The 18511-nt window shown below is 43.8% G+C and overlaps 1 protein-coding gene across 1 annotated transcript in view; it reads left to right on the top strand.

The window, feature by feature from the left end:
• LOC144767593 (trypsin-like) overlaps nt 1–18511 on the top strand; it is a 189606-nt gene that overhangs the window by 42662 nt on the left and 128433 nt on the right. Inside the window, exon 3 of the mRNA XM_078651002.1 lies at nt 1849–2102. Coding sequence (XP_078507128.1) covers nt 1849–2102 — 254 coding nt within the window. The remainder of the gene's footprint in view (nt 1–1848; nt 2103–18511) is intronic.

Consider the following 18511-nt stretch of genomic DNA (forward strand, 5'->3'; position numbering starts at 1 on the left):
CTGTAACCCTGCAGGGTTGTACTTTGTTGATGCTATAGTGGCTTGCTGCTGTGGTGGGCCACCAGTCAGACTCACCTAATGCAGGCTGGTGCTAGGTTGGTGACAAGATATACAGATCTTAGAAATCTCCCTTGACTTGAATTGAACTTAGCTGTTGCACACACTCCAACTTAGAGCGGCACCAAGCAGTAGGCACTAGGAGTTTGGCAGAAACTCTCTGGCTGCAATGGTGTGGGTCTGACTGTTGAGACTGGTGTGACTCTGTTCTAAGGCCAGGCTATATGTGTAGCACCCCACCCCCACCTCCCTTCAGTAGTTCATGCTGTTCTGAGTTCGTCATTGCATTATTGTACCTCAAGTCAGAGCACATCACGTTTGTGCACGTCCCCACTGCTATAATGGGGGGGAACCACGATGTTTAGTCATTTAATGTCAGCTGTAGATGATGGATCCCTGAACAGTGTCATGTATATGCATGTTTGCATTGTGCTGAGGGGATTACCAGGTAATCGTTCACGCAGCTCTCTGATGGATGTCACATGCAGTTTTTCTGAGTCCCCAGATAGATCATGCAGTCTGTGTGTTCTCCTTTGTACTGCCGGTCACCGGTGTATTCAACTGTGTTGCCTTGGACCGTGTCATGTATGTGCATGTAACTTGCATGATTGATCGTGGTAACTATTAGCGGCGATACTATGTGTCTCTCGGACCTCTCTCATGTGCTCGCCGTCCATTTTCCCCAGCACAGGGGGGCGGCAACCTGAGGGATAGCCCCGGGCGCCACAATCTCTAGCTACGCCGTTGGTCAGCCAGGAGCTAGTCCCTGCCTGTGTGTCCCCTTAAAGAGATGTGAAGCTTTTTGCAAGAAGACTCCTATCAGCCCAGGAAGGGCAGCCCCGGAAACTTCAGGAATTTCAATAACTTGAACAGGAACAGAGTGCAGCCTGCCTATTCACAGTTACGTCTAACGGGAGACCTGTGGCAGAGAAGCATTTTGTGATTCTAGGCAGTTTAGCACTTGCCCATTGGGAGGGGAAGCTAGTCCCAGAGCCAGTTTGGTGTAGTTGAGGAGGGGACAGCTCATTTCCATTAACACCCTCCTGATGGGCATAGCAGCAGCAGCTTCCAAGGACAGAAAAGTGATGCCATTTTGGATTTTCTTTGGACTATAGCACTGTGGTAAGGGTAGCCCCTGGGAACCTTTTTTCTCATTGGTTAGGGAGTTCTCCAAATAAATGACTGAGTCAAAAGGTAGAAATCTTGGTCAGACGAAGGCCTAACACAAGGACATTAGTGGGCTTGAAATCTGAATTCCTCCCGCTTGGAGCTTTTCATGCCACACAAATGAATTCAGCTGAACTAAGCAGCTATTCGGCTTTGAGTAGACCTTTTCAGATGCTGCCTGCAAGCTTGACCCTCTGGAGGATTCCAAGTTCCATTTCTGGGATTAAGTCAGAATGGAAAACCTTTGACTGAGATGATCCGCTTGGTGCATCCGACTGACGGTCCTTTATGGTCGTCCTGAAATGTTACCTAAGTCCCAGTCAATCATGAACAGTGATTTCTAATGGCCTCTTTACATTTTATTGTTGCCGTTTACCTTAAATCTCTAAAAACGTATATCTTGTCATTATTAAAATATTATTGTATTGTCGTCAGTTGGGTCGTTATGTTTCTTTTTCAATTTTAGCAAAGTGTGAGATTTTTATTGTGTTGTCTTGACTTTTTAGCTGTTTTGTGCTGCTAAATGATTTGCACAGTTTACTAATTTAAGCCTCTCTGCTGTCTGCGAATTCTCCTGTGCTCTTGAAGAGTAAGAAGTAAAATTATTGTTTCATTACCTTTTAGAAGCCTCCAGATCCGTCTCGGAGAACATAACCTCAAAAAATACGAAGAGACTGAACAGTTCACATACGTCGAGAAGGCGATCCCTCATAGCGGGTTTAATCGGCAGACCTATGAGAATGACATCATGCTGCTCAAACTCGCGACACCTGCTGTCTACAATGAATATGTCCGTGCACTCCCTCTGCCCACCAGCTGTGTACCCGAAGGAACTGACTGTGTGGTGTCTGGATGGGGAACGCTTAGCAGCCCTGAAGGTGACAAATATTCCGGTGAAAGAAAACTTGTTGGTTGTATGTAATCTGTCATCTTTTCACAGCTCCTTATGTGTATAATCTCTTTCTAAAGTCCCTTTGTAGCATCATTCTCTCTTCCCTCCTTTTGAGGATATCAACGGGGACCATTTCCAAAGGAATGCTGTATCTTGGGTAATGCCACCGTTGCCACGCTGCAGTAAGTATGTTACCACAACTTGCTTGTGTCATATTGACATCGATGTAGCATCTCAAAGACAAAAAGGAGGAATACTGTCTCAGGAGGTTTATCTCCAGTAATAGGTGAAGAAATGCAGTCGGGCTTAATTTAGATGCAATGTGTAAGGTATTTATGTAGTACACAAACAGTAAGAAAGTGAAAATGCAACACAAGAAAAATTCCACACCAATTTTTAAAATGTAGAGTAAATAAAAAAAAATAGTTTGACACCAAAACAACAAAATTACAATTTCTAGAACCAGTTTTAAGTGAAAACTAGACCCTAAAAGATCAAAGTGCTAACTGCGGATATCTGGTTGTGCAAGATCGGGGCACAGTGAAAAGTTATGGCCGTCCGCGAATACGTGACAGATACACAGACTGGATTGGGCCCAGTCTCCCCTTACCTTTGGACTTGGAAGACATTTTGAAAAAAATGGCTAAGAATGTAAAGTTCAGCAGGGCACAGTGATTTCTGATGAGCAGGCATTGTCGTCTGTGAGCTGCTGGCAGAAGTTGCAGTGAAGAATCCTTTGTTCGGACTTAGGAGCATATTTACGAACCTCATTACATCACTCTTGCACCATAAAGCATGGTCTAAGAGCGTCGTAACACAAAAATTCGATTTATGAAACAATGCAAGGCCACCTTCATAAATTATAAAGAATAAAGTAATGCAGCACAAATCGCTGCATTGCTTTACTCTGCACAAGGGTGGCGTTCCATGGGAGTTGCCTGGTTGTTCCCACGCAATTTCAATGTTCTAAAAAAAAAAATATTTACAGAATGTTGAGAAATATATGGCTGTTCATCAACAAGCTTGGAAAGGTAAAGTGCATCCCAGCGTGCATCTGTATTAACAGGGCTGCTGTGTAACATCCCAGTTCGAGAGTCAGTAAAAAATCATCTACTTAGACTCCTCTGGCTCCTGGTAGAAGCCAGAATAAAATTTAAGGCACTGGTTATTATTCATGGAGCACGGCATAATAGATGCCCAAAAAAAGTTAGGAGGCTAGTCTCTCCCTATATCCCAAAGAGGCAGTTGCGATCTAGCACGGAAGAACGCCTAAAACCGACAAAGGTTAGGAGGGAGAAATGGGGAGGAAGATACTTCTCCCATCTAGCCCCCAAACTTTGAAACTCCTTGCCGCTGGAATACAGACTGATTTACCGTTTCGCAAAGAGATCTTGACTTGGCTGTTTAAGCAATATATTTAAGACATGGTTGGCCCTTATCAGTACCTGATTGCGCAGCACTGGGAAGCCTTAGGGCAGCCATGCGCTATACAAATCCCAATAATAATTATAATAATAATAACAGTTTCTCCTCCCCACCCTGTTGTATAGACAATAATTGAGTTTTCACTTTTAGAGTCCTTATTTGCTGTTGGGGCATCTGGGGCTGATGGGGCAAGGCACAGGGCTAACCAACAGAACACTCGAGCCGAATCCAGGGGCATATTACCAACGTTAAGCGATATTTATCGCTAACGATGCTTAGCAACGAATTTTTTAACGCTAAGCATCGTCAGAAATTATCACAGATAAACCTTGCTATTATCAAGGTTTATCGCAAATGCGATAAAAAACGGCCGCAATGCATGAATATCGCTGAAAAGTCAGCTCTTAGCCATGTTATCCACCTCCCATTGGATAACATGGCTAAAAACTGCTCAGGGCAGGTGTTAGTTTTTGGAGATATTCGCGCTTAGCGCGAATATCTCCAAAAGTTGGTAATAGGAGATAGCGGTGTTAGCGGCTGTTTCCGGTCACTAACATCTTGGCACGCCCACTTTGCATGTCATTAGTGATAAATATCACTGACATGCAAAGTGGGGCCCAAGATGGTCGCTATCTCCTACTAGCTGTCACTAACTGGTGTTAGCGACAGCTAGGTAATAGGGAGATAATTTTATCTCCGCTTTCTTGGCTTTTAAAGCCAAAAAAGCGGAGATAAACCCCCTTGATAATATGCCCCCCAAATTCTTAGCCTCTCTTTGCGCCACACACCTCTCTCCCACCGAGATTCGCCGGATTATTCTCCTCCTAGCCCCACTAACTCCTGCTGCATATGTTACTCACTTGCTTATTTGCTCGGTGCTCATTACTCATCGCTCAGAGCACTTCTAAGTACTGTAAGTGTCCCTTAATGCTAAATGATAAGTGCTAAGCACAAAAACATTCAAAAGATCCAAACATCGAAGCGACATTGACATTGATTAAAAGAAAAGGAGAAAGTTGTTGCGCACCTGATGTTCTTTTGCTGTTTGCCATTGCCATCTGCATAAGTCTGCATAAGTATAGTGTGCTGAGAAAAGCTTTCCCCTAACTGCCCCCTATCTACCAGGCTGTTTGAGGTTGTTTGAGGAAAAAATCTGTTGTGAGCGGTCTTTATATGCACATCCCGCGTACTCCAGCGTACTCCGCCTTCAGTAGCAATGAGGAGGTGAGCGGAGGTAAGGGAAAGAGGTGATGCGGAGAAGAAGCCGGGGGAAAAGAGACAAGGCAGTGAAAAAACCTTTACCTAAAATGTGTGGTAAACAGAATAAGACTGGGTTAGGGAAAGAGCACGCTGAGCTTTCAGAGCTGTTGGGTCAAACAGCAGTAACACCTTAACCTGCTCTCCCAGGAATGCGGAGGGGGCAAAAGAATGCTCAGCTGATAATGGAGCTGAAGGTGAAGGCATTGGCTGAAACATAAAAACAATCTGATCAGAATCCTATCTTCGAACCTTCAGATGAGGATGGAACCCCTTTTGAACATCCAGCAGATTCACCAGACTCTGGTGTGTTGGCTATAGATGGAGCAGGTGATGGATCTAGCAGGGGTGACGAAAACCTACTTAGCCCCAAGCAATATCCTCTTTTCAGTGAGCACCTATCCACACAAGGCAAGTCAAAAAATATGCTACAACCTAGCTCTGAAAGCCCAGATTTTCAATCTAAATTAGACCACCCAGATATGCAGATTCAACAAAGCTATCCTGCTCACCCGGCTCCGCCTGTTCAGGCAGCCAAACTACAGCCTCATTCGCATGTGCAACCTAAGATAGTCCCTTTAGAATTGTCCTCTGATAACCCTCCTTCTAGTCAAGAACATCAAATGCTCCCACAACCCACCCAAAGGGCAACAAGCGACATTCAATCAAGGACAGAAGCATTAATGTCTGAGTCTTCTTCTGATTGGGATTCAGAATTAGATCTATTTTTACCAATAGCAGGTGAGCGATCTAAAGGGAACTCTTCAATAAAAAAAATGCTCAGAACCATCTTACAAGAATTAAGGGACTTACAAATCTCTCAATCACTTGAAATCTCACAGTTAAATGCAAGACTGTCTAAGCATGAGGAAAACCTGTTTAACATCCCTAAAAGGATCATGGAAGTTGAGAGTCGTGTTTCAGTTCTAGTGGATAATATCGCAGTTATGCATAAGGATCTCAATGCACTAAATAAAAATTAGGGGTGGGCGGAATTTGCGTAGTCGCGCTATGAAAAGCTCCATGAAACTGTAAAAAATCTCCGCGAGCACGCAAATGTTCCGCGAACCCGCCGAATTGCTTGTTACGCCCGTTCGCTATGCTTTTTTTCCTGTTCGCGAATGCTGTTTTTGTGCTCAGAAACAAATATCTCACGAACGCGCATTTTGAAAGTGAGAACAAGCAAAAAATTCCGGAAGCAGCGGATCACAGAATTTTTGGCAATTCTGCGTTCTCTGCAGAACGGGAAATTACCCAAATTCCGCAAATTCCACGAGCGGAACAGAATTTACTTCCCAGGCCTAATACAAATAAGCACCAGATGGAGCTAAAACTATAAGATCTTGAAAACTTTAACAGACGTTCTAATCTACACTTGCTCGGAATTCCGGAAGGCATGGAAACTACCGATATGATAAAAGTGGTCTGAGTCACTCGTAAAAAAGAAAATACCAGAGCTGCAAGGGGATCTCACAGTCACCAGAGCACACAGAGTACCTGCACAGAAAAATCCAAATGCCAAATACTCACGGACAAGTCTACTGAACTTTTAAGACTACAGAATTAAAGAATTTTTTTAAATACAGCAATGGCCTAGAGATCATTTTCTACCTCTGAGATCCAAAATGTCAGAATCTTTTCTGATATGTCTGCAGCCTCAGCACATAGGCGGAAGGATTGTATTAAAATGATTAACTCCTTTAAGGCCGAAGGAGCGCAAGCATCAATTGTGCAACAGTCTAAACTAAAAGTACTGGCCAAAGAAATTTGTTTTGTCTTTTCAGATATATGTGAGGCTCGAACTCTTTTGGAAGATCTGAGCACTGTATAAGAGAACAGAATTCTGTAGTCATGAGCTGGCATCTGATTCAATTATGATTTGATTTAAGGTCTCCTAGTTGAGTACATTTTAGGGCGGGTAGGAGGTGAATCAGGAGTCGCAAAGGATGCAACAAAATGGCAACCAGCAAAAAGAGGGAGAAGGAGGGAATAGTGGGAACAGTGGAGTGTCTCTTTCTTCAAAGGGGGGGGTGTGGCATAGGTGGTGGGGGTGAAGCATTCAGAAAAATAGAGTTCTTACACAAAGTTTCATTGTTTCAGAATATAAATAGATTTGGAAGAGAAATTGTCAATGTACAGGTAATTTTCATTGAAATTCAGTACGCACTTTAGGTGGAGATTGAGCACTAGGCACTTTGTCTTTTTTCTGAGGCATATATATACTTCTTTGCTCTTTACATGTCGGCTGCTACAAACATCTGCTGCTTAACATTAACATTTCCACATTATCTTTTTGGAAGTGGTTTATTTTTTTCCCCCCAGTTTTCAGTCTGTTACGCTGCCAGTTATGGTAAAGGAAGAATATACCATAGGCGTCTATGTTATTGGAGAGTTATCTTTCAGCTGCTATCTAGAACTGTTGTTTGAATGTATAATTAGCACAATTCGCACTTTATGTTTGCGATCTTATAGCAAAAGTAGGCATCTATGCTATTGTAGTGCTATGTCTTTGCTGCTATTTAAAAACTGCTGCTCAATGCTGCTCATTGCACAATATGCACAATGCACAACGCACAATTAGGCACCTATGCTATTGGAGTGTTATGTTTCAGCTGCTATTTAGAACTGTTGTTGGAATGCATAATAAGCACAACTCACACTTTAAGTTTGCTAGCTTACAGTAAGAGTAGGCATCTATGGTATTGTAGAGCTATGTCTTTGCAGCTATTTAAAAACTGCTGCTCAATGCACAATTTGCACAATATCCACTTTTAATGTGCAATTTTTAGAAAGAGAAGGCTTCGGTGTTATGGTAGTGCTATGTTTCAGCTGCTATTTAAAACAAAACTGCTGCCCAATGCACAATTTGCAAAATCTGTACTTCTTAGTTTGCTAACTTTTAGGAAAAAGATTTTATGTGAGGGATCGTCACAAACCATCTCTACCTATCCCAGCTTTTCTTGAATGTTGAATAGGAATAAATGAACAATTTTGTCCTTTAATGACTTAAACAATAGACGCAAAGCCTACACTGTAGAGAACTGGCTCAAAGGGCTTTATACCGACATTATCTTTTTTCAACAGACGCGTTTCCGAACTTTATCAGATGCTAATAAAATTCTTCGGGCTTTGGACAGAGAGGAGTGAGTATTTTTTTAGGCAAGCATGTTCAATTCCATGTTAATGTTACACATTCATTCAGGTACAGGTGGAAGATGGACATTTGTGCATGTAAAATTAAATCAGCTAGATCTTATACTGGTCACAATCTATGCACCAGTGATAGATGATCCAGGGAATTCCTGGTCAGATCATATGGGGTGGTGATTTTAATTTTCTACAGGATCCCTTAGTTGACTCGACAAAGATAGCACGAAAACAAAATAAACCCCAAGTTTCCATCGCTATGTCTAGCTGTAAACTCGATCCAGATATAGTAGACTTTTGGCGACTTAACCGCATGCGCGCTAGCGGTTTTCCCGCTGCGCGCTGCGATTTTGAAAATACCGCGTTACGTGACAAGGTCAGCTCGTCATCCGCGTAGCGCAGGTTACGCCCATGATGAGCTGACCTTGTCATTAGCGCCGAAGGGGTTAATAATCCAGCTAAGCATGGGTACTCGTGTTACTCAGACAAATACGAATCAGCATCAAGAATAGACTTTTTTTTGACCTCACATAATCCATTAGTATGAACATATTGTAAATGCCTTTTCCGATCATGCCCTAATTACAATGGAAGTCGTTGTAGGGAGCTGGGATGAAAGTGCTTTAAGAAGATGGCATTTAATAAATTTAATTTATCGAATGACTTGTGGTGCACAGAAATAGAAACCGAGATCAGCTCCTTTTTCTACATAAATAAAGATTCTCCCCCAATTAATATAATCTGGGATGCATTTAAGGCCACGTTAAGAGGTATAATTACCTCAAAGTAGATCCCTCAACAGATGGCTAAAAAGAGGAAAGGTTGAAGATTGAAACAAGACTTGCCCATGCAAACCAGGTTTATATCAAGTAAATAGGAAGTAGTAGAAGCAAAAACACAAATGAGAGTATTCTACTATGGTTTAGGCGATATGCAAGCAGAACCAACCTGCAAACAGTATATGAAGACAGCAAATACACAGGGAAGCCTTTTCCCTGGCAGGCAAAAGAAAAACAGGTTCGCAATAGGATCAAAAGTATGTAGGATGATTCCACTAAAACAAGTTTAAGTACTATGTTAGATATAGGAGAGGTCTTCTTTAAGCATTACAAGGGAATGTACCAATCTGACTACCATGCACCTTATGAATCCATCCGCGTTTTTTACACTATTTGCCAATCCCTATTTAGATTGAAAGTTTCAGGAAGATTTGTTAGCTGATTTTACGAAGGAAGAACTCGAAGTAGTCATAAGCTCTCTAGCCAATTGTAAATCAATGTGGGAAGATGGCTTTCCCGCAGAATAAAAAAAATTAATTGCAGCAACTCTTAATATTGAATTCCTAAATCTTGCAAATCATCTATCACCAGGGGGCGATCCACCATTGTCTTTTCGTACAGCAGTTTTAAAAAAGGATAAAGACTGCAAGAACGTGAATTCCTTTAGGCCTATAAGCCTCCTAAATGTTGACTACAACTTTTTTATGAAACTGCTTACCTATAGACTAAACAAAACAGTTGGTTCACTTATTGGGATGGATCAGTGCGGTTTTGTTGCGGGGAGGCAGCTCTATACCGATACACATTTTTTATTAGAAGCACTAGATTTTTTTAACATTAATAAAACTGTGGATCAGATCTGGTTTTTAGATGCAGAAAAGGCGTTCGACCTAGTCTCATGGGATTGTCTATTTTTATTTCTGGGAATGTTTGAATTTGAATTGAATTAAAAAAATGTATATAGCGCAGCATACACCATTACGGTTTCTTGGCGCTTTGGCGGCAAACAATAAAACAGGGCTGGGCCATTTAGAGGGGAAAAGCCTGAGCAAACAAAAAAGTTTTCAGGCCCTTGCGGAAAAGAGAGTATTGTTTTAGAGCTCGAAGGTGGTCAGGCAGGGAGTTCCAGAATACCGGGGCTAGGACGGAAAAGTTGGAACCTCCCCACTTTTTCCTGATGAAGCGAGGGACTAGCAATAGGGACCGATCAGACGAACGGAGATGTCTGACGGGAACATAGTTGGTTAAAAGGGAAGAAATGAAGGCCGGGGCCGTTTCCTGTCGTGCCTGAAATACCATGCACCCCATCTTAAAAAGCGAACGTTGCCGGACAGGCAACCAGTGCAGTTCCTTCAACAAAGGTGTGGAATGATGGAACCGAGGGAGGCCATAAACCAGTCGGGCTGCTTGGTTCTGCACAAGCTGGAGTTTGCGTAGGCTATAAGCCGGAATGCCGTTGTAAAGGGCATTGGCATAGTCTAGCCGGGAGATGACCAAGGCAGACATGATGAGTTTAAGTGCCAGGGGGGAGAAGAAACGAGAAACAATACGAATAGTTCTAAGCATAAGAAAACAGGAAGAAACAACAGCACCAACCTGTGAGTGAAGAGTAAGCTGATTGTTAATTTTTATACCCAATGTTTTTACCGTAGAAGAAGGAAGGGGGGAGGAACCAAGAGTGAGGGGCCAAAATGTAGAGTTCCAGGGACTGGAGGAGCCACCCGTAAGCACCAACTCGGTTTTATCCGGATTGAGCTTCAGATGGTTGTGACTCATCCAGTCCCTGATAAAAATCATAATAGACTGAAAATTGGAGATAGCGTGAGGGGAAGAAGAGAGGTCAAAAACCAGCTGGAGGTCGTCTGCATAATTAAACACAGCAACCTCCAGCTGCTGAAGTGCAAAAATAAGAGGGTAGATATAAAGATTAAACAATAAAGGAGAAAGAGAAGAGCCTTGGGGAACACCACAAGTGACCTTCAAAGGGTCTGCCTTGAACTCTCCCAGCCGGACCGCCTGAGTGCGATCCCGCAGGAAGGACGAGAGCCATACTAGTGCTGACCCCCCGATTCCCGCCGCTCCGATACGTGAAAGCAAGATGGAATGGTCCACCGTATCGAAAGCGGCGGAAAGATCGAGGAGCACCAGGGCTTGATGTTTGTTTTGGTCTCGACCCTCCCTGAGTGTATTTAGGACCGACACCACCACAGACTCGGTCGAGTGACCGGGGCGGAAGCCAGCCTGGCAGGATGCCAAGCCTCCCGTGGCCTCAACATGGTTGCTAAGCACCGCGGCCACGTGCCGCTCAAGCACCTTGGCCAAGTACGGTAGCAACGAGATGGGCCGATAGTTGGAAGAAATAGCTGAATCGGCCCCTGGTTTTTTCAGAATGGGCACAATGGTAGCTACTTTAAGGGCCGGGGTCACAATTCCCTGTAAGAGGGAACTATTTAAGAAAATAATCGGGGGCTGTGTGCAGACCGTGAAAATTTGCTGCAGGATACGAGCCGGGCAGGTATCCGCTGGTGAACCTGACTTAACCTTTAGCAAAATTTCCTGGAACCCGGTTTCCGTGATAGGAGGAATTGATATTAAACTAAGTGGCAGGGCTGGTGGACAGGGGTCAATATAAGAAGCAGAGGGAGGAGGAATGTTACTTTTAATATTAATTACTTTATCTATAAAGTAAGAATTTAATGAATCACATAGAGCTTGAGTAGGGAGGGGTTTAGATGTACTCCTATCAGAGAAGGCTAGCTCCTTAACTATTGAAAAGATTTCTCGAGGTTGGTTCTCCACTGCTAAAATTTTTGAGGAAAAGTAGGTAATTTTAGTTTCAACAATAGCTTTCTTATAGTCCTGCCGAAGTGTTAAATAGCGGGTTTTCAGATAGGGACAGTATTCCCTCCTCCAGAGTCTTTCAGCACGGCGAAGGGACAATTTCTTTTCTTTTAGGTTACTGTCAAACCATCTGTTCGCATCCTTGGGTCTCTTAATTGAGATCCGGCGTAGGGGGGCCGCTGAATCGCAACAGCCTTCCATCAGCCAGGTATCAATCCCAGTAAGTTGTGCTGACGAGGATAAACCGCCTAAGTCAGGCGCAGTGGTTAAAAGAGATGATGATAGCACAGTCAGGTCGACCCGGTTCCAGTTCCTGGCCCAGGAGTTCTTTACCCGCGGGATCCTGGCTGGTACGCAGAAATGCAGCGTAAAACAAATGAAGGCGTGATCAGACCACGGACACGGAGACACTGCTACAGAAGAGATAGAGTAGTTAAGAGACCAAACTTGGTCAAGCACGTGTCCACCGATATGCGTAGGAACCTGAACACGGGAGATAAAATTCAAAGACTGGAGCAGGTCAGAAAATTGTTTCGAAGCCTGACATTCAGCCGGGTCGTTAGGCCAATAGTTAAAATCCCCCAATATAAGGAGGGAGGCATAATTAACTGTCAGCGTAGCTACTAGGTCCTGGAAGACTGTAATAAAATAAGGGGTATTTTGAGGGGGGCGATAGGTCAATAGACAAATCAAAGGAGGGGAGAAGGTATCAGAGCGAGCTACCAGATACTCGACGGAGTCAATATCGACAGATGGAATTAACTGGAAGTTATACTCGGTTTTGGCGATAAGCGCCACGCCACCTCCGCCACCTCGTTTTCCAAAGGGATTTATCCATCTAATAGGATGGCTCTATACAAATTCACAGGCACACATTTAAATTACTTCAGTAAATATAGGTACATGCCAAATCAATAGAGGCACTAGACAAGGGTGTCCTCTCTCTCTGATTTTATTTGCATTATTTATAGAGCCATTAGCAATAGCAATTAGACAGAAAAAAGCATACACTGTCCCTGTTCAAGGGATGACAAACATAAAACTTTACGCTGATGACATTGTCCTTTTTTTAAAACTCAGAAACAGATACACAGGAAGAAATCATGAGGATTTTCTCAAATTTTCAAGCAAGAGATGGTTATAGAATAAACAAGTTCAAAAGCAAGATCATATTGTGTAATTGTTCGGTCAATTCCCTATTGCCAGAATTTAGGTCAGTATATAACATTCATCCAAAGAGATACTTGGGTATTCTTGCGACGTAGAAAGTAGAAGATCTATTTCATTTAAACTACACCACGTTGCTAAAAAGAAGTGAAGCACCTGTCAACACGACGGCATCAGCTCCCATTATTAATTTTAGGTCGAGTCGCACTAATTTGCACGTCTATTCTTTTACTATTCAACTTTCTTTTCAGCGCCGTTCCATGTGCACTACAAGCAGCTTTGTTTAAAGATGTAGATAGTATGTTGTCCTCATTTTATGGTCACATAAGGTACCGAGACTGGCACTTAGCGCTTTAAATCACCCCTTTGAAGAAGGAGGGTTGTTGCTCCCAAATATTAGGAATTATTACTACACAACATTTGCACATCATAGTTTTAGATTTTTCTTTTTGGACCCTCAGAGGGCAGGTAATTTCTTTATGGAAAAGATCTTGAAGGAATACACTATTACTGATCCTACAAGAATAACTAAGTACCCCAAGAAAGTACGATATAAGACTCTTCAATGGTTACTCAAGCAAAAATCCCAGGGGCATATTACCAACCAATAGAGATAATTTTTGTCTCTAACTTGTTTAGAGACAAAAATTATCGCCGCAAATCGGTGATTTTTATCGCAGATAAACCTTGCTATTAGCAAGGTTTATCGCAAATGCGATAAAAAACGGCCGCAATGCATGAATATCGCTGAAAAGTCAGCGATATTCATGCATTATCGAGCAAACGCTCTTAGCCATGTTATCCACCTCCCATTGGATAACATGGCTAAGAACTGCTGAGGGCAGGTGTTAGCTTTTGGAGATATTCGCGCTTAGCGCGAATATCTCCAAAAGTTGGTAATAGGAGATAGCGATGTTAGCGACTGTTTTCAGTCGCTAACATCTTGGCACGCCCACTTTGCATGTCATTAGTGATAAATATCACTGACATGCAAAGCGGAGCCCAAGATGGTCGCTATCTCCTACTAGCTGTTGCTAACTGGTGTTAGCGACAGCTTGGTAATAGGGAGATAATTTTATCTCCGCTTTCTTGGCTTTTAAAGCCAAAAAAGCGGAGATAAAGCCCCTTGATAATATACCCCTCAGTTTTTATAATTTTTCAGTATTCCAAGATTTACTAGCTCACCATGCTGTCCCATTTTTTTATGGGGGAGCGATGTTTTATAGAGTCTAGTATTCTGAAAAAATGGGAAGAAAATGGGTATGTACAAGCAATGGCCAGAGATCGAATTGCGGCTTTTGCATTCTAAAACAATTTTAAATTGGTCATTTATCAGAATAAATCCCTTGTTGGAAAAATTTGATATAAAAAAATACTACCATTAGAGTAAATATTAGTGAAGCCTTTGATTCCCGATCCAACGGAGGATCAGTGCCTGGGTGAAAATCTTTGAGGAAGATAACATTCTTTTGCCAAATGAGAAAATACGTGAAAGTTGGAAAAGGGAAGGGATGCAGCTCTCAATATCAACAAGGAACAGAATCAACATCTTCAATGCATCAACACTTTGAGGCGCAAATTTTAAGCGCATGGAATTCTACTCAAAATGGCTGATCTATAGAACTCCTTCCTTTCTTCATAAGTTATATCCCTAAATAGAGTATAGGTGTTTTTGCTGTGCAAAAGAGGGAGGGGGCACATGGTCACATATTGTTTGAGAATGACCAAAAAATCAATGGTCTGTGGGAGGGAATTAAACTCAATCTCAGATCCACCTTAGACCCTTTAATATCCATTGATGGAACAATTGCAGTTTTGGGCTGTTCCCCTGATAGTACTTTAAAAGAAGATAGCCTATACATCGCAGCATTGGTGGCAAGATCCTTAATTTGACAATGCTGGTGATCTGATATAGTACCCTCTTTTCAGGCATGGAGAGTGAAACTAAATAAAATCAAAGAATTGGAACACAAATATGCACTAAGATCGGGCTCAACAAAAAAGTTTGAGAAACGCTGGAATCCATTGGGGTTATAATCAAGTGTTAAGGGAAAACCGTTTAAAACTGTTAGTTTAGCATTATACCTTAATGTTCAGGACTGTACTTTAAATGATATTTATTCTAGGGAAAAAACGGTTAAAACTGGTAGGTTGGAGTTATACTTAAGTGTTCGGCACCTGCACTTTAATTGATTTATATTCTCTGCAACAGGGAGTTGTGAGCACTATGCACTTTATCCGATAACTTTACAGCTTTGAAAAAGTTTAAAACGTTGGATGAGATACGTTTAATTTTAAAGACTTAGCACCTGCACTTTATATGATATTTATCCCTGATGTATAATGTCGCAGTTTTCTTTATGTATCATCTATTGCCCATGTAATTTATTGTTTCTTTGATCTGTTTATAATATGTACTCAATTTGACAATTCTATGTATTTGTAACTTGCATGAACTCTTAATAAAAAAAAATAATAATAATTGAGTTTTCAGATGTTTCAGTATCTGGAGCAAAAAGGTCACAGATAAAACCTCGATATTCATTCCATCGTCCACAAATTTAGCCCATTTCTGGCGGCATCCATAGTCCTTGTACACCACCTTCTCCGTCAGTATACACAATCCATGCCTCTCTTCCAATCCAGCAGTTGCGGTACCCCTTCTCCCCTGTTAGAACTGGCTATTTCTGGTAGGCTAAGGCTGACGCCAAAGCCAGGCAGAAACCACCATTCTAGTCAGGGCAAGGAAGTCACATGCCAAGATAACCCCTGCTCACCCCCTTGGTAGCTTGGCATGAGCAGTAAGGCTAATCTCGGAGGCAATGTGTAAAGCATTTGCGCCAGCACACAACAGCAACAACATCCTAGGCACACCACAAAAGGAACTCCACACAAGGTTATGTAAAAATAACTTTTGTATTGTCAAAACACATCAGATAGAATCACACACGTACATTGTGCCAATTGGCACGGGCAATATTCATAAGGGATTATGTACATGTGTGATTTCTATCTGATGTGTTTTGACAATACAAAAGTTATTTTTACATAACCTTGTGTGGAGTTCCTTTTGTGGTGTGCCTAGGATGTTGTTGCTGTTGTGTGCTGGCGCAAATGCTTTACACATTGCCTCCGAGTTTAGCCTTACTGCTCGTTCCAAGCTACCAAGGGGGTGAGCAGGGGTTATCTTGGCGTGTGACTTCCTTGCCCTGATTAGAATGGTGGTTTCTGCCTGGCTTTGGCGTCAGCCTTAGCCTACCAGAAATAGCCAGTTCTAACATTGGTGGCAGCGGTGGGATTAGGACTTGTGTTTGCGCAGTGCCACAGCGACAACTGGCTACATTACAAAACTCTGCATTTTTTAGATAGTCACATGTTTGGGATTATTGTTTGTGATTTTGTTTTTCCTCAAGAGTGTCATTTTCAGATGGTGGTCCTGCGCTTTATGTTTAGTGGCAGATGAGAGAAAATGACAGGGCGGGACGCCAGTAGAGGGGGAGGTCCCATAGATTAGAATCCCTTGCTGGGTCCAGTGCCCAATCCCTGTTCCTGTTCCTGTCCCTGTGTGGGTAGATGGAAGAGAGGGAGTGTGGAGGAGAAATGGCTTGCTCGGGAGGGTGGTTATCCCCTGAGTGTAGTGTGTGTGTCTGGATTCCCCAGTAGGGTAGGATCCAGTGGTGGCAGCTAAAGTGTGTCCAGTGCGTGAAGTCCCATTCCCAGTTCCCAGAGTATGGTGCCTGGTGCTCAGTAAGAGGGGTACAGGTTGAGAGTCAGGGGCAGTGAGGAACTGTCTCACCAGTCTGGAGGGGGAGTGTGTGGATGAGTGGTGTGTTGAACTGGAGGAGTTGGTGTGTTTTTTTTTAAAGGAGCTTGCACGGGAGGTGTACCTCTGGTGGTATGCAGGAGGTCCTGCAGAGGCACTGGACAAGAAGGTGGATGTTTGGCGGTGTGCTAGATGTCTTGCAGAGGCATTAGGGAGTGATTCTAAAAGTAGTGGCTTGTGTATCTGATGATCCTGTGTAGGTGAAGAGGTTCATGTTTAGCCCAGCTAGGTCCCATTAGGATGGTAGGGGTGTAGGGGCTCACGTCCTGTCTCAGTGGAGGCGGAGTGAGTGTGGGTCGATGTGTCCCATGTTGGCCCGAAACCCTGTCTCAGGGCCTGGACGGTTCCCTAAGGGAGCGCCAGGTCAGGGGCCTAGGCTGTACCTACAGGTCATTTGAGGAGGATCTTCCTGTGTCTAGAGGACGGGGAGTGTCTGTAACCAGAACTCCGGCAGTCCTGGTGTTGAGGGGTACCGCTCCTAAGTGGAGGGTGCAGAACTCTGGAAGGGGGTGCAGAGGGACGGTATACTTCTGACCCCGGTGCAACCTGAGGGTTTAGATCCTAGGTTGGGAGATTAGGAAACTTCCAGGTCAAGAGGAATCTCTACCAAAGTAGATCAGCTGAAGAGACTGAGGGGGCTGCCCTTGCTGTGTGATCTGGGGCCCACCTGCAGTTTGTTGTTTCCACTAAGGTAGAGAAAAGGGGATTTTGCTGTGTGCTGTGTCCCCCCCACCTGCTTGAAGAGGGACTGTGCTGTGTGCTTGGTACCTCAGGAGTGGAATAGTTTCCAGGTGGTAGGCCAGTGATGGAGTGAGGTCCTGATCTGGTAGGAGAATTGTGTTCTGGTGGGTGCTTCCCTGTGAGGGTGCGGAAACCCAGAAGTAGAGGTAGGGTGGGGGATTCTTGCCCGTGACCTCTGGTCAGCCTGAGGGTGTGGTCCCTGGGTTGAAGGATCAGTGGTAGTTGTAGCTAAACTGAGAGGGAGAGTGGAGAATGGCTATTGTATGCCAGGGGTTACTGCCCCCCACTCTGTGAAGTAATTAGGACCTGTGACATTTGGATGGCCTAGGGCCTGGTCCTGGCCGTGGACGACTAGGGAGTGCCAGTGGGGTATCCTAGTTGAGACAGAGAGTTCTTGTTGAGAGAAATCTAAGTGGGTTCACAGTGGCGAAAAACAGGAGGGTGTCCCTGCCGTGCGGGCCCGTGTCCGTGTTTTGTCGCCCAAAGCAGTGAAGCCCATCAGTGGAGTGATTGGTCTACCCTGCGTTTTGGCTGGAAGGGGATTGTGTTGGACCTGGCCCTTTTGGCAGGTTCACCCCGAAACTTTTTGCTTTTTCCTAGCCTGTTTCTGGAACCTGGGGTTGGTGATTTTAGGCCTCTGTGCACTTTTTCACTGTGGTACAGTGTAAAGTGCGTGAGCTCTCTGTGTATATGTGGTGAGTGACCTGCCCTCCCATAAGAATGAATGGGAAATATGTATGCCCATGGTAGTTCCTGATGTGTGGGGAGTGCAGGGTCAAGTTTGGTATGTATGAACTCGTGAGATTGAATGCTGCGTAATGATGTATGCGGCATGAATGTGTCTAGTGCAGAAGGGCCACTTCTAGACATGTGGGTGCATAAGTAGTGAGTCTGCTGGCATGTGATTGGCTGGAGCCTGGCTCCAGGAGTGCCTGGGCCTGCTTGTGGATTGACTGTGTGGTTTGAGGGTGGCAGGGGCTGGGGAGCCCCAGGAGGTTGTCTGAGTCAGCCCGTGGATGAAAGGCTGCATCTGCTGCCAGGGAAGTGGGAGGAGATAGCACCTAGGAGTGAATAGGGCTGTGCCTGCCTGCCACAATGCTGGCTCCACCTCCTGCTGGGCGACTGTCGCCTCTGCCCCTCACACTGAAAGAAGTTCCCTATAACCAGTTCTAGCTGGTTCTCACACTGCCTGCACCCTTTAGACAAAGGATTTTA

The sequence above is a fragment of the Lissotriton helveticus genome, chromosome 7 (genome assembly GCF_964261635.1).
Source record: "Lissotriton helveticus chromosome 7, aLisHel1.1, whole genome shotgun sequence".
Classification (NCBI taxonomy): Eukaryota; Metazoa; Chordata; class Amphibia; order Caudata; family Salamandridae; genus Lissotriton; species Lissotriton helveticus.